This window comes from Prinia subflava, chromosome 1 (genome assembly GCF_021018805.1).
Source record: "Prinia subflava isolate CZ2003 ecotype Zambia chromosome 1, Cam_Psub_1.2, whole genome shotgun sequence".
NCBI classification, from domain to species: Eukaryota; Metazoa; Chordata; class Aves; order Passeriformes; family Cisticolidae; genus Prinia; species Prinia subflava.
In genome coordinates, this window is record NC_086247.1 from 134,902,161 (window position 1) to 134,918,233 (window position 16,073).

General features: G+C 40.1%; 1 protein-coding gene across 1 annotated transcript in view; it reads left to right on the top strand.

The window, feature by feature from the left end:
* Window positions 1-16,073, top strand: part of PLXDC2 (plexin domain containing 2) — a 260,038-nt gene that overhangs the window by 143,155 nt on the left and 100,810 nt on the right. Inside the window, exon 4 of the mRNA XM_063413531.1 lies at window positions 4,725-4,794. Within this exon, the coding sequence (XP_063269601.1) occupies window positions 4,725-4,794 (70 nt within the window). The remainder of the gene's footprint in view (window positions 1-4,724; window positions 4,795-16,073) is intronic.

A 16,073-nucleotide genomic window follows, 5' to 3' on the forward strand; every position in this document is an offset into this window, starting at 1 on the left:
ACTAAGTATCATGACTATTACTAAGTATCATGACATGATACAGTGTTACTACTGTATCATGACACAGAGCTGTATCTTTGAATTCTAGTTAAGCTGTGGAAGTCTTTACACTATTGTTAACAAATGATTCTTTGAACTTTTTGAACCTTCTGTAACAGTCCTTCAGAGATGGGTTTACAAATATATTTAAAATTTTCCTCTGTTCCTAAGAATCACAAACTATCAAATGACAAACCACTTGTGTTGCTGAAATCAGAGGGAATTTGATTGTTGAGTTTTATAGTGAAAGAGCTGGGTTCAGGATGAAGATGAAGTTTTAAGTCTCTCATGGAATGTATGTGGTATGTTTGCACATCTATTTTATATGAGGTGTCATCATGCTTATATTTCCTTTTTGGACAACTGATAAAGCTCATGAGAATGTCATATAGTAACAGAAACGATGTGATCACAATTCTGGGTTATCAGCAAATAAATAAATAGGAGTGTGAATAACAATCATATTTAACTATTGTAGTCGTGCTGGTGGTAAAGTGTGCATGGAAAAAATGGGCTTACATGCTTAGAAATGGAATCAAATGCTGTATGATTTAGAGATTGTATCTCTGTTCTCACCTATGGCTAGGAGCTGCATACATAGAAAAGCCAATATTAACATAAATCACATACAGAAAATTACAGCTCAGAACTATGGTTGAAGAGACTATTCTTTCATCCATTCACCAACTTAGCTCCAAAAAAAAAGTCTTCGGGTTTTGCCAGTTTAAAACAAAATCTAGAGCATGCCTTACTTAAAGGTTGTACATTTTTTAAAGATACAGGTGTTTTTAACAGTTTTAAAGCTGAGAGAAAGCCCAAGTTTAATTCATCTTTTCCTTTGTAAATCTGTTTTCTCCCTGGCACAAGCCAGGTGACTGCTCAGAGGAATGAAAGAGGCAGCAGAAAGAAATACTGTGGTATTTAAGTCAGAATATAGAAAGCAGAGTGAGGTGATAAATCCGGCACATGTAACTGTCAGAGAGTCCATTTCAAAAAATATATGCCTCACAGTTAAAAGACCGGAGGCAGTCAGGGATAATTCAAATGGAGAGGTTTCAGACAGTTATATATCTTTGGGGTAGACTTAATAAAACAGTGCATCAGCTATTTTCTTAAGACAATTTGATTCTAATGAGAAAAAAAAAACCTCAAAGGTACTTAAAATTGAGGTACCTCTGTTGTCTGTCTTGTCTACTTCATGTGGGATCTTGGTGCTCTCCCTTGAGGGAAAGAACGGAAATATGCCAAAAGAAAAAGTAATAAATAAATTTGAAATTTTAACCCATGTTTAATGATTAGTAGAGATGACACCTTTCCATGTCTTTGTTGTAAGAACTTTTGTATCCAGTTGGATCCCTGAGATTATGCAGATAAAATGTCCATCCCAGGGGGAACACTTTGTTGAAGTTCTTGAACTGGAGCCTAGAACAGGGCAATATTTTTGGTCTGGTGTGGGATCAATGTAGAGGACCATTCAGCACGGAAAATAGGACCTTGAGGCTTCAACCATTTCTCCCCAAAGCAACTGGTTTAAGACCTTTCTTCTGAATGTCAGGCCCCCTCTGCCTTTGTGCCAGCTCCAGCAGGGAAGGCTCTGGTCCCTGTTTAGCATACTGACATCCATCTCTTTTCATGCTGACCCAAATATCTTGGACTATGAACTGGAGTGGCTGCAGCCATGTCTACTACATAGCATTTTAAAGACCCCTTTTCCAGATCTGTTTTATACCCCCCCAAGGATAAAAAAGTATCAAAGTCATCCTGTAAGGTTTAGTCCTTATTTATGCATCTATAATTGATTTTTTGTATGTGTGTGTCCAAGCAAACAACATCCATATGTACTACACAACAAAAGTGTTTAATGGAGATGTGATATTTATAACCGTACAACTGCAGTCATATATTTTGAGATCATACATACCTCAGCAGCAATCTCTTACCTTCTCTCATATAAACTTTGGCATTACTCTTTTTAAAAGGCCATTTTGCACATCTTGCTGTGACTCAATGATTTACGTCATAGATATTTACATAGATATTTTCTAAACATTATTCTCCAATTTGACAATAGAACCAGGAAATAAATTACTACATGCTAAATAGTAAGGAATTCATTTACGATGTCAGGGATTCTTTGAATGCTAACAATTTTACACTCAATTTATGTGCTTTCCTTCATTTGGAAGTAAATAATCCTGAGAGTTCCCAGAAGCTGTCAGTTGGTTTTGCTTCTACAAGAAAAACCATAAAGACTGGAGAGAATCCTGGAGAGGATCCATGATATGGTTTGACTTTATAAACAGCATAGTAATTTTTTGTGGAAAGTAGCAAGCATATATTAATGGAACAATTAAAATGTCTAACACTACAGGATTTATAACACTAGTAGTAATAGTGTTTTTTCAATATATTCCCACCATCTTAACCACATAATAAAATTTTAGAGGTAGCTTTGATATTCAGTGTCTTTAGATTAGATATCTAAGAGTTGATTACTCAAACACTGAACTAGAATATAGGATACCTGATACTTGGGAACTCAACTCCCTTTTCTTCCAGTCCATTCTATCATTTATGCATGGAGAAAACATTTTTATTTCAATGAATTAAAAACTCTGATATTCGTTCCTGAAAACAAGGTATGCTTTCTAACATCAAAATAAAAGCAAATTTTCATGACTGTTAGAATATTCTGTTTGAAGATAATACGTAAATCATGCTGGTTTTTACAGTATTATGCTAAAAAAATGGCTATGTCAAACATTTTTACATTGTCAGAATTTAAGGTATCATGCTTTGACTCAGGTCAGTGGGAGAGCTCTGTCTGGCTTGAGTGGGATCAAGTTTTGTTGCAAACATCTTTCTACTAATGTTTATATTATAGTAATTTCGAAGACAGATAAGGGAGTATAGTTTTTTATTTTAAGTACTTTAATGGTTGCTATGATTCAGAAAGTTAAAGGGAATAGGTAAAATGGAGGATGACTTATAAAGGAAAGAGGTAAAGTTTGGTCTGAAAATTGGTAGTTTTATCAGAGCTCTTCAAATTATGTTTGATAGAGGAATTTAATTGGAGTGCATTCATAGAGGTAGCATACACTTAAGCATTGAAAGCTGTAGAACATGGTAAAAGAACATTTGTGTGAGTTAATTCATGTGCTGTCTTTTGCATATGCCATTTTTGATTAGAAATGTTCAGTTGTACATCCATATTTATGTATATACAGAAAAGGTCATTAGAACCTACTCAGTCCAATTAACACATTGCATGGATTTTGCATTCTAATTAAAAACAAACAAAAAATGTGCTAATAAATCCTTTCATAATTCTGTCTTACACTTAAATGGAAAGCAAATTTAATTTAAAGTTACTGTAAGTCTTCATCTGCTAATTTCATGCTAAATAATTCTTTAAACATTTCTGGTTGATGTAAATATAAATCTTCATGAGAGAAGAATTTCTTCCTGAAAATAATAAACATAGGACAGAAATAATGGTAGGGAAAATAAGACAAAATTTTCTACTTCCCTCCCCCCTTCTTTTTTAAAATGTGTGGACTGTTGCCCTTTCTTAAGTGGAGTCATCAAAAGTCATGTTTAAGGAACAGTCACCAAAAACCTATCTTCACACTGACTGTAGTAAATCCTCCAAAAGAAGGAATAATTGACTGCACGTTCATTTCATATTTAGTATTTTGACCATTGTTGAAGAGATGTGTTTTTCACAGGATATTATATTTAAACAGTAAAAAGATCTTGCTGAGATTTCAGCACTCCTTCCTGCCATGACTATTAATTTATTCAGAGTTTAGCCAGGTAGCACCAAGGTGATAATTATGAGTGGCCACAATAATCATTGAGCTTTGGGAAAGAAATGGAAAAAGATAAAGCCATAGCAGAGAGGCAAAACGAGTTTGAATTTGAATGTTGCTTTTCTGGTGAGTTTAGTTGAGGAGAGGAGTTCATTCTCCAAATTACAATTCTCTGCTATGAATTCAGCTGATAGAGGATAGTCACCTGTAGGTAGAGGAAGGAAAAAAAAAGTCTTTTTAAAATTTTGTTTATTTTATTTTACAATAAATAGCTTAAGTAGAGTTGTTATTGCTTCTGTTGAATATTTGTTTATACCTTGTTCCATCCCCTAGCTGACAGTACAGAGAGTTTTAGGAAATGGTGTCCCATGGGTTTGCTGGAGGAATTACCTTCCAGACATGCACCCAGGTAGCAGCAGCATGTCAGGGACAGCACATGAATCTGAAGGCTGCTGTGGCACAGCAGCAGAAAGCCATCAGCCAGAGTAGCAGCCATCCTGTAAAACACAGGTATTGCTAAGGCTTTAGATATTGATGGGTCCTTTTAAGAAAAAGGTTAAAGCAACAGTTTTTCAAGGAGAAACTACAAATCTTTTATTAATTTTATTCTTGTGATTGAGTTACAATGTCTGTTCATGTATTTTCTCTTCTGAAGTTTTTGTTATAAAGATCCAGTGCTTTAAGTGTTTAAGTGCTTCTCAGAATTCTTTCCAGTTAGCTACTGGCAATTCCAAATTAAGAATAACAAGGCTCCAGTGAAAAATAAAAAGCAATGAAAGAGATATTTGAAGTAGATGACTGTTCATCTTTTTTTTTTTTTCTCTGAATGTTCTGCTCAATATTGATATTATTTTCTGCTGTTATTCTTTCCAGAGAGTGAATCTGTCCTTTGATTTTCCATTTTACGGACATTTTCTACGTGAAATTACTGTGGCAACTGGTGGTAAGTGGCTTTCTAACCATTTACTTTGAGTAAGATGAGAGGAGCTTCTTGCAGCTATTTAAAATACTTTTTTCCCCTGCTTGTATATGTCAAGAGATAAACAGCAGCATTTATTTAGAAAATTTTCCTGTCCACAAGAAGAAAAACAAAATATCAATATGATGAAAAACCTCCAGCAGTTTGAGTTGAACTGTTATAAACCCATCTCACTGTAAGGCTTTACAGCATTGATCCTTTTCTGTTTAGCTGTTCACCCCAGAACTCAGGTATACGTGTGCCTAGCAGTTGCACTGGAGGTGAGAGTGCTGGAGCCAGAACAAGGAGGGAAAGAGGGTTTGCCTGCACGAGGGGAGAGGATTTCCTGCCCAAAGATGAGAAGTGATGCTAGGAGTACAGCATGTAAGGCAAACCTATGGCAGTGCATTGCCATGGTGTGGTACTCTGGAAATGGACCACGGCCTCTCTCTCCTCTTTCCCTGAGAGGAATGGGGTGAGTAGGGAGGTGGGGCCAGCTCGAGCTCCCACTCTGGCAGCTCTGGGCACCATTGATGGAGTTCTCCCTCCCACTGGTGCTGGCTGCTGCTTGCACAGACATCCTGCACTGGGAACAGCCAGTTCCTTCTGTTCCACTCCCATTCCACCTCCTTGCAACACAACTTGATTCTAATGAGGCAAGGAAAAGGAGATGACATGGAAGACAACCAATGAGAAAAAGAAGGAGAAGGAGTAATAGTAAAAATGAAAGCAGGGAGGCAAAAGGCAGGATCATGGAGAGCACACGCAGAAGAACCTCTGGTCCTTGAACGTATCCAGCAAGTTCATGGGTCCTGGCTGGTGGTGCTCAGCCTAGAGATGTGACAGGACAAGCAGGCAGAAATAGAAGTCACCATCATAATGAACAAATCTTCCCTGTCGCTGATCAAATTTCTCCTTCTCTTGCTACATGGGTCTAGATGGACAGGATCGGGGGATATCCCTGTCCACTGGAGTCAAGAAGGGGGAGGTTAAGGCTAAAAGGTTAGGGTAGAATTGCAGTCAGTGTCTCAACAAGAGCGGGAACTGGAGCAGAGGTTCCTGTCATGCTCCCCATCAGGATCTTCATTTTGCTACCAAAGCAGAACACAAGTGATGGACAAAGGTGAATAAAGGCTGATATTAAAGGTTGATTTGAAGTAGAATGATAAAAAAGGTGTGCAGAATTGTGAAGTGACTTCAGTATCAGTTTTCTCTTCTTGATCAGCAATGACATTTTGATGCTGATTTGGGTCAGATGAGCCAAGAACCACTGATTTTGAGATTTGTCTGATTTCCATTCTTCTTCACTGTTAGTTTCATTTTAGTGCTTGATCATCAATGCCTAGTTGTGTATTCTTTATCAGAGGAGTTGCATTTGACAGGCTGCCAAAATCAAGCATGTGATCTGTGTAGCTCGAAAGGATGGGATGAATCCTGCAAAGCTAAAACAGCAATGATGGGGACAGGGTTCATCCTCTAAAAGTCCCCTTACTCTTACTGCTGTGCTTGGTTCCTGAAAATTTCCCAAAGTTCACTCTCTCCAAGTAATTCTTTTTGTGTGATCATTCTTCTGATTGATTAATTCCCAATTAATTAATTAATTAATTAATAATTCCCTTCCCAATTAATGGAAGTCCTGAATTTTTACTACTTTTACCACTTTCACTGATATGCTGCTTCGACCAGTTTCTCCATCAGACCCAGAAGCCTTGGAAGGAAAGTTAATCTCATGAGGTGAACTGTGTATTACCAATTTCTGAAGTACATTTTTTTTTTCTTTCAAAACAGAGTAACTGGGAAATTAAGGTGGTTTTGTCTTTTGTTTTCTTTTTTTTAAAAAAAAAAGTCAGAATATAAAAATGACTGCAACTCTTCAAGTTTCTTTTCTCTTGCTATTAATGGAACGCTGGCTTTTCTTTTTGCTTCATTTCGACTAAATGAAATATTATTGCTGTAAATAGATCTATAGATTATTGTCAAGCTAAATAAGACTTGAAAATCAGTCCTTTTAATGTACACCATTGACATTAGCACCGAGATATTTCTGTCTTTCATTGACATCTCCATGATTTTTCCACCTCAAAATCAAGCATGAAAAAGATCTAACTAATAATATATTTTAAAATGCTCAGTAACTGTAAGTCATTCTGTTAGTCCAAGATAAGGTGCAACCTTTACTACAAGACTCCTAAACTCATCTAGTGGGAAAAGAAAGGTTTATTTCTCTACTAACTCTCTAAAAGTGTTTGGATTCAGATATATTTGCAAGTTTTGTTGATAGGCTAAGCATCACAATTCACCAATGATTTATGATAACAAAAGATGAATATGGATTCCACGTGCTTCATATACTGTGTGGTCTGCCATTTCTTAGTAACCAAGATTTTACAATGGCATTACTATTATTAGAGACCTGGAATACCTCCAGAGGTTATTCTGACATCAAAAGAATGACAAAGTTAATGTGCACAGAACTCCCCCATGACAGAAGTCCACTTCCTGGAGAGTGGGATATTATTAATTATGCCAATGACAACACTACAAACTGGTTTTTACATCCAAATCATAAATGAAATAACCTTCTTAAAGGGAAGTCGAGGACAATGGCATGTTAAATCCCTGTCAGATAAAAATATCTACCCAAATGGCTTCTGCCATTCTTCACGAGGTGTACACTGTGGCATAATAGGGTTCCCAAATTCCTTAGGATGATTTTGGAATCTCTGTGGTTTAAAACTCAGCTTTTTTTCTCTTTATCTAATATTTATTTCTCCTTCCAAATAATTTTGATGAGCTGATTAAAGAAAAGAAAGAATGGGGAGAAAAAATCAGTTGTTTGAGGATTTTATTCACTGTTGTCCTAGTTTGTATTTGAAAAAGCTATATATTATTATAGGAATTATATATTAGAATTGAAATTATTATTAACAAAATTAGTAATTGGTTCTTTGCTATATAGACATTTCTCTATATATAGTTCTCAAACCAGAAGCTGAATTTTGGGTTTTGTGGCCTCAGGCCAAAAATGCGATTGTTGTAAAAACACGCTTGTGAGATAGCAAGTCATGTTGTGCATGCCAGGAGCTGAGTATATGAAGTCTGCTTGTTGCCTGTCACTGACACCTCTCATGGAGCTCAGCAGAGCTGGGAACACCCTCTCTTGTGATGCATCTCTCCCTGCAGTACCATAACCCTTCTCATGGGTGTCCTTGAAGCTGTGTGGCCCCACATCCTATTCAACATGCTGCAAAATTCTTCACTGGATGTATTAATTTTCCATGTTCATGGTAGTAAGCCCCTCTTGTTTATTCTCTGTGGGGTTTTGTTTTGTTTATCAGTCTCTAATTTTTAGTGTAATTTTATATCAGATACTGTAAATTATTTAGGGTGTTTTTTTCTTTTATGACATTTTTCGTTGACATTAATTTTCTCTGTGGTATTGCAGGGAGCAGGAAAGGCATTGCTGTGCAAGCACTGCCCAGCATTAATGAAACATAACAATAACAGTAGAAATTGAATTGACTTGGTGGTTACATTTTTAGATTTATAATGCTGAATATTGAGACATTTTGCCAGCTAGTCTGAAGAAGGCTCCAGAAATGTCCACCTACCCTGTGTAATAGCAAATTGCTGAAGTTGAAGCAGGCAGCTGAATTTTTAAATATTGTATTAAATTCTAGTGAGATAATATTTTGCAAATCATTCACTAGAGAAATATTCCAGATGGAGGAATTGTTTGAAATGATTCTTATGGTGAGGATGCTGCCTGAGCATTTCTACCACTGTCAATGGAAGGAGTACTAAACAAAGAAATAAAAAGCCATCCTAGCAGTAAATCCCAGTGTAATCAAATGAAAGTTGATAATTTTTCAAAACAGAAATCAAGAACTCTTTGTATTATTACTTCCTAAGGCCAGATCTCATGCTTAAAACAAGTTGTATTTATGGAAGAAAGATATCTTTGTGCACCCAAGATTCACACAGCGTTTCATCAAAACTACAACTGTCCTGCACTCGACAAGATAAGAGCACAAGCATTGAAGATACTGGACTAATTTTTCTGCTGAAACCTGATGTTACTGAATCTTGCTCTGAGGAGCAGCTGTGAGGTACCTGAGCTCTAACATGGTTCCTAAGCTCTAACAAATCAGGACAACTGATTGAAAGTAATCTTTCATTCTCATGAAGAATCATGCTTATTTCAGTATCAAATTCTTTTTAAGTGTACATGTGGCTTGTGGGAAAGCAGCAGAGGCAAAATATCTCTGGTTAGCAAGCTAGTTGGTTAGCTGCTTAAAAGCTGAAGTTTTATACAAAGATAACACCTTAAATTTCCTTTTGGGCATTGAATGTGTATATTTCGTTATGGAATTCTGTTCAATTTTACTGTTTTCAGTGTGGCAGGAGGGATATGAAAAATAAGTGTGGAGAATTCTAATACAATTTCCATCACATTTTGCAGTACTTTCAAGGAAAAGGGATCAATGATAGACAGAGAGTATGCTGTGGGGAAGGAATAAAGCCTGATGTTGCACTGTCTCAGCAGTGGCTCCTATCTTTCTGTGTTGGCACACAGAGCAATACCTCTGAGCAGGAGGGAAATTTGTCCTAGCTGGTGGTGCTGTGGAAAGAGAAAGGACCACGGGGTCAGGACCTTGTTAAGAGTGAGGATGGTTGTGAATTTGCATCCTGCAGAAAGTCTATGCTAATTAATTATTTTCCCTGCATCTCATGCATTTATTTCCTTAAACTTCCAAACCGATGGATAGGAAGAGTGAAACTTACTTGGCTCTTCAAATTGTGTGTGTGCCGAGTGAAGCATTTTATTGCAGTCTATCAGAAATTTGAGGGAGGTTTTTCTGGCTGTTCCTGCTGCTCTGAACCTTTCTGCACAGGAGCCAGCAGGAGATGTGTTCATCACTTAATGAAGAGCTCTTTGACAACCCAAATTGCCCTATGGGCAACATCTGTTAAATGGCAAAGGTGATACAAAGCAGAGTGAAACACAGTGTTTCCAGCCAAAATTAGTACCTCAAATTAGCTTGTGTCTGTTACAGGGGATTACACTTGTCATCACCAGTGGGCAGCTCACTCTGAAGGGACTGTGGAGGCCTGGCTCTTGACTAGCTCTCACAATTGCCCTCATTTACCTCATCTTTTTCTGATGTCTTATATTGCCATGCAGTTGTAAAACTATTTTTTTTTCTCTCTGTAAAGCTTCCTTTGTCTGTAATTCCTGTGTCAAGTGTCCTGGGAATACCCCTCCTGTCTTTGTAAGGGACTAACCACTGCCTGGAAACTCTGCTTTGCCTGTCTCTCGTTGGTGAACCCTTACAGCCCTTTCCATTCCCACACTTATGTTTTATCTTCACAAATTGGATCAGAAACACTTAGGGCAAAGAGAATGATAAGCTTTAGGGAAAAAAAAAATAAAAAGCATTCCATATGCCTTGACATTACTCTCATCATCATATATCAAGGCATTTGCCAACTTTGTGATGATTATGGGCAGTAGTGGTCATGAAGTGGTAATAGCTTAAAATGACCATATTTGTGGTTTTGTATGACTCTGTTTCATAGAATAACACATAGCTAGCCAAAGCATTTGTCCATATGTAATGCCAAATAAGCATTAAAAAAATTAAATAATTTCACAGAAAAGAATAATAAATTAAATTACTTACTGTTAAGACAAAGAGCCTTCAGGGTAGCTGAAAACTGCTCCTCTGAACACTGGGAAGTTTTTAGGTATAGACTATGTCTAAAATGGATCCATAACTTTTTATAGTATAATTTTTTAATTAAGTATTTATCTTATGCTTAGCCTTTACAGAAGCATTCAAAGTCTCAATAATATTATGCTGTTAATCATAGTGAAGATTTTTAACGCTTGACAAATCTTTATTTACTCCAGCTACTACAAAATACAATGCTTCTTTGGTTTGGCACATGCTTATGAGTTAAAAAAAAAATCTTCAATACATTTCTGCCTACAGCTTCTAATTAAAAAAGGAAATTCCTGATGAGTGGGAAACACCTTTTGATGCTGTAAGGCAGCAGTTCATAAAAATTATGTATGTGTGGAATTCCTACACCAAAAAAAATGTGGTCAGTTCATAAATCTCCTAAGACGTGTAAAATAGTACTTGGATATATCTGTTTCATAAAGACAAAATTAAGATTATGATGATATTTGGGTACAAAATTTTTCATGAAATTAAGTCTTTCCAAGCATAGAGTACTTAGAAACCATTCAGGCTGGGAACTGTGTAAAAAATTCAGCTCAGAGTAATATTAATTATTAAAGATACATACTGCTATAAGTTACATAGGGTCTTAGTTTGAATTCTGTTCAAATATTATTGAAAGTTTTCCTTTCTGAAAAAGTTTATTTCTTACTTTGACAAAAGTTAATTTTTCCTGGTTTTCTTAGTGTTTGGGCTTTTTTTTTTTATGTGTTGAATTTCTACTAATATCAATATTACTGTCAAGTGGCAGTAAAATCTTTTCAGTCACTTGGTCCCATTTGCATCTTAATGAAGGCTCTTTTCCTTGAACTTTTAAGGGAAAACTATTTTACATCTCAAATCAGGCAGCTGCAAATGCAGTTTTATAATTTTTTATGTATAATCCTGTATATTGTGTGATGCTATTGCGACCTAGTACCCCATAGCAGCAGGTACCATTGATGATTACTCATAACAGCCAGAGAAACTGAGGGCTGCATTCTCCTTAGCATATTATCCTCCATATCTGTAAATGTCATACATTTGTGTTCTTGTTCCTAGAATACTTACAAAATTCATATTCTTCCTCATATTTCTGCTGAAATCTAGGCACCAGCACTGACTCATCATTTGGCTTCCTTAAGAAATGACTGTTAAGGCAAATATTCACAGAAATTATATAGTGATCCTAATGTTACCAGAATGTAAAACTCCTTAGATTGCCACAGGGTGCTTCCCTAATTGTCTGCACCTCCTGTCAGGGCAGCTCTCCGTTAGCGAGGTGATTACAAGAGCACTGAGCAGGTGAGTTCCTCCTGCTCCTTAGCCACGAAGGTTTAGGGTGGGGCGAGCAGGGGGTGATTAAAAGAGGGCTCCAGGGAGCGTGGCACGTCTGTGAGGTCATGGCACAGCAGTTTGTGCAGGCAGGGTTGCAGATTTCCTACTGCTAGTGGGGTTTTTAGTTTGTTGTGGGTTGGTTGGTTGGTTTGGGGTTTTTCTGTTAGTAATGGCTTTTACACAATCAAAGCCGCAGTTGATAAAAGTGTATGTAGCCAAATGGAACCCTCCAGAAAGGATGTGTCTGTCCAGACCCCTTCCTGTGTGAAGTGTTTGAGCCTATCAGCAGTACCAGGGAGTGTTGCAGAAGAAGCCTGCCTGCCCTGTGAACAGGTGAATGATCTCCTTTTGCTGGTGCCCGAGCTTAGGGAGGAAGTGAAAGACTAAGGAGTATTAGGGAAAGTGAAAGGGAAACAGTTTGGTGGCGTTCCACCCTTCCATCCTTGGGGAGGTCCACCAGGAGTCAGAGGATTCCCATGCCTCCTCTGTCAGGCAATAGGAGGGCACCTGGTGGATGATGGGGAGTGGAAATGGGTCTCTACTTGGGGAGGTAATAATAAAAATCCCTCCTGGCTCCCATCACCTACCCAGGTGCCACTTCAGAATAGGCATGAGGATCTGGATCCTGAGGGTCAGCCAGATGACACAGAAGAGAATGACCTGCCCAGTGGGCCTCCAAGTTACACTTCATCTGTCAGATGGACCACCACCTCTAACATTAAAAAGAAAATAAGGGTAGTTATAGTGGGTGACTCCCTTCTGAGGGGAACAGAGGGCCCCATACGTTAACCAGACCCATCCCACAGGGAGGTCTGCTGCCTCCCTGGGGCCCACGTATGGGATACTACCAAAAGACTCCCTGGGCTGATTTGGCCCTCTGATTATTACCCACTGCTGATACTCCAGGCTGGCAGTGATAAGACTGAAAAGAGGAGCATCGGGGCAACTGAAAGGGACTTTAGGGCACTGGGTCAAGTGGTTGATAGGACAGGAGCACAGATACTATTCTGCTCAGTCCCTTTGGAGGCAGACAAAAATGATGAAAGAAACAGGAGAGCCCACCTTGCCAATAAGCGGCTCAAGGGTTGGTGTCATCAGCAGAATTTTGGGTTCTTTGATCATGGGGCAACTTTTACAGCACCTGGCCTGCTGGAACTGGATGGGCTCCATCTCTCTGTTAAGGGTAGAAGGATTTTAGCTCATGAACTGGCAGAACTCACTGAGAGGGCTTTAAACTGGGCTTGAAGGGGAAAGGTGATGCAGCTGGGCTGTCTGGAAGCAGGCCCAAGGGTGCCAAACCTGAGTTAGAGGTGAAGTCAGTAGCCCAGCTGAGGTGCATGGGTAGCAAACAAGAAGAGCTGGAGGCCATGGTACAGCAGCAAAGCTATGATTTAGTTACTGTCACAGAAACGTGATAGTAAGTAGTAGTGGCATGACTCACATAGCTGGATCACTGCACTGGATGGCTACAGGCTCTTTAGAAGAGACAGGAAAGGGAGAAGAGGTGGAGGGGTGGCCCTTTATACAGGGAGGCTCTTGATGCAATGGGTATTGAAATTACTGACAATGAAGTTGAATGTTGTATCTTACCTGTGAATAAGAATTCAGAGGAAGGCCAACAAGGCTGGCATCCTACTGGGAGTCTGCTATCGTCCACCCACCCAGGAAGAGGTGGACAACTTATTCTATGAGCAGCTGGAGAATATTTCAGGATCACCAGCCCTTGTTCTTGTAGGTGATTTTAACCTACCAGACATCTGCTGGGAACTTAAAACAGCAGAAAAGAGGAAATTCTTAGGGTGTGTGGAGGACAACTTTTTGTCACAGCTGGTGGGTGAGCCCACCAAGGGAGGGACTGTGTTTACACCTGTTGTTAGCAAATAGAGATGGGCTGGTGAGAGATGTGGTGGTTGGAGGCTGCTTGGGGCACAATGATCATAAAATTATAGAGTTCTCGATATTTGGTGAAATCATCAATAAAACTTTTATACTGGACTTCCAGAGGGAAGACTTTGGCCTAATTAGGAGACTTATTCAGAGAGTTTCTTGGGAAGCAGCCCTTATAAACAAAGGAGTCCAGAAAACATGGGTGTGCTTCAAAACAGAGATCTTGGACATAGGAACAGACTGTCCCTGTGTACTGAAAGATGAGTTGACAAGGCAAGCGTCCAGTCTGGATAGGCAACAAGGTTTCAAAGGAATTTAAGTATTAAAAAAGGATGTTTCATTTTTGGAAGGAGGGTCAGGTGTCTCAGCAAGTATTTAAGGGGATTGCTAGGGCATGTAGGAAAAAAATCAGGGAGGCCAAAGCTCAGTTCAAACTACATTTGGCAACTTTTGTAAAGGATAATAAATGTTTTTACAAATATATTACTGGCAAAAGGAAGGGTAAAACCAGCCTTTGTTCTCGGCTGGATATGGGAAGGAACTTAGTAACTACAAAAGAGGAGGAGACAGAAGTGCTTAACACCCTCTTTGCCTCAGTCTTCAGTGGGACAAAGGCTTGTCCTCAGGACAGCTGCCCTCCTGGGTTGGTGGATGGTGTCAGGGAGCAGAATGATCCCCTGTTATCCAGGAGGAGGCAGTCAGAGAACTGCTGAGCTGCTGGGATATTCATAAATCTCTGGGCCCAGATGGGATCCATCCCAGGGTGATGAGGGAGCTGGCAGAGGAGCTTGCAAAGCTGCTCTCTATCATTTACCAACAGTCCTGGCTCACTGGTGAGGTTCCAGATGACTGGAAGCTGGCCAGTGTGATGCCCATTCACAAAAAGGGTGGGAAGGAGGATCCTGGTAATTATAGGCCAATTAGCCTGACCTCAGTACCCAGTAAGGTAATGGAGCAGTTTATACTGAGAGCTATCATGCAGCACTTACAGGATGGCCAGGGTATCAGACCCAGCCAGCGTGGGTTTAGGAGGGGCAGGTTGTGTTTGACCAACCTGGTCTCCTTTTATGACCAGCTGACCCGCCTGATATATGTGGGGAAGGCTGTGGATGTTGTCTATTTGGACCTCAGCAAGGCTTTGGACACTGTCTCCCACAGCACACTCCTGGAAAAGCTGGCAGCCCAGGTTTGGACAGGAGCACTCTGTGCTGGGTCAGGAACTGGCTGCATGGCCAGGCCCAGAGAGTGGTGGGGAAGGTTCTGCATCCAGTGGCAGGCAGGCACCAGGGGTGTCCCTCAGGGGTCTGTGCTGGGGCCAGGTCTGTTCAATGTCTTTACTGATGTCATGGATGAGGGTATTGAGTCTTTCATTAGTTAATTTGCAGATGACACTAAGCTGGGAGCGTGTGTGGATCTGTTGGAAGGTAGGAGGGCTCTGCAGAGAGACCTGGAAGGGTTGGATGGATGGACAGAGTCCAATGGGATGAAGTTTAATAAGTCCAAGTGCTGAGCCCTGCATTTTGGCCACAAAAACCCCTTGCAACGTTGTAGGTTGGGGACAGCGTGGCCGGACAGTGCCCAGGCAGAAAGGAACCTGGGGGATCTGGTGACAGCAGCTGGACATGAGCCAGCAGTGTGCCCTGGTGGCCAAGAAGGCCAATGGCATCCTGGCCTGGATCAGGAACAGTGTGGCCAGCAGGGGCAGGGAGGTCATTCTTCCCCTGTATATAGCATTGGTGAGACACACCTCAAGTACTGTGTCCAGCTCTGGCCCCTCAGTTTGGGAAGGACATTGAGAGCTGTGTCCAGCTCTGGCCCCTCAGTTTAGGAAGGACATTGAGTGCTGTGTCCAGCTGTGTCCCCTCAGTTTAGGAAGGACATTGAGTGCTGTGTCCAGCTGTGTCCCCTCAGTTTAGGAAGGACATTGAGGGCTGTGTCCAGCTCTGGCCCCTCAGTTTGGGAAGGACGTTGAGATGCTTGAGTGCATCCAGAGGGGGCAACGAGGCTGGTGAGGGGCTTGGAGCACAAGCCCTGTGAGGAACGCCTGAGGGAGCTGGGGGTGTTTGGCCTGAAGAAAAGGAGACTCAGAGGGAACCTTATCACTCTCTAGAACTTCCTGAAAGGTGGCTGCAGTCAGGTGGGAGTTGGTCTCTTTCTCCAGGCAGCACTGACAGAATGAGAGGACACGGTCTCAAGCTGTGCCAAGGGAAATATAGGCTGGGAATTAGGGAAAAGTTTTTTACAGAAAGGGTGATTTTCTGCCTGGAATTGTCTGCCTGAGGAGGTGGTGGAGTCACCATCCCTGGATTTGTT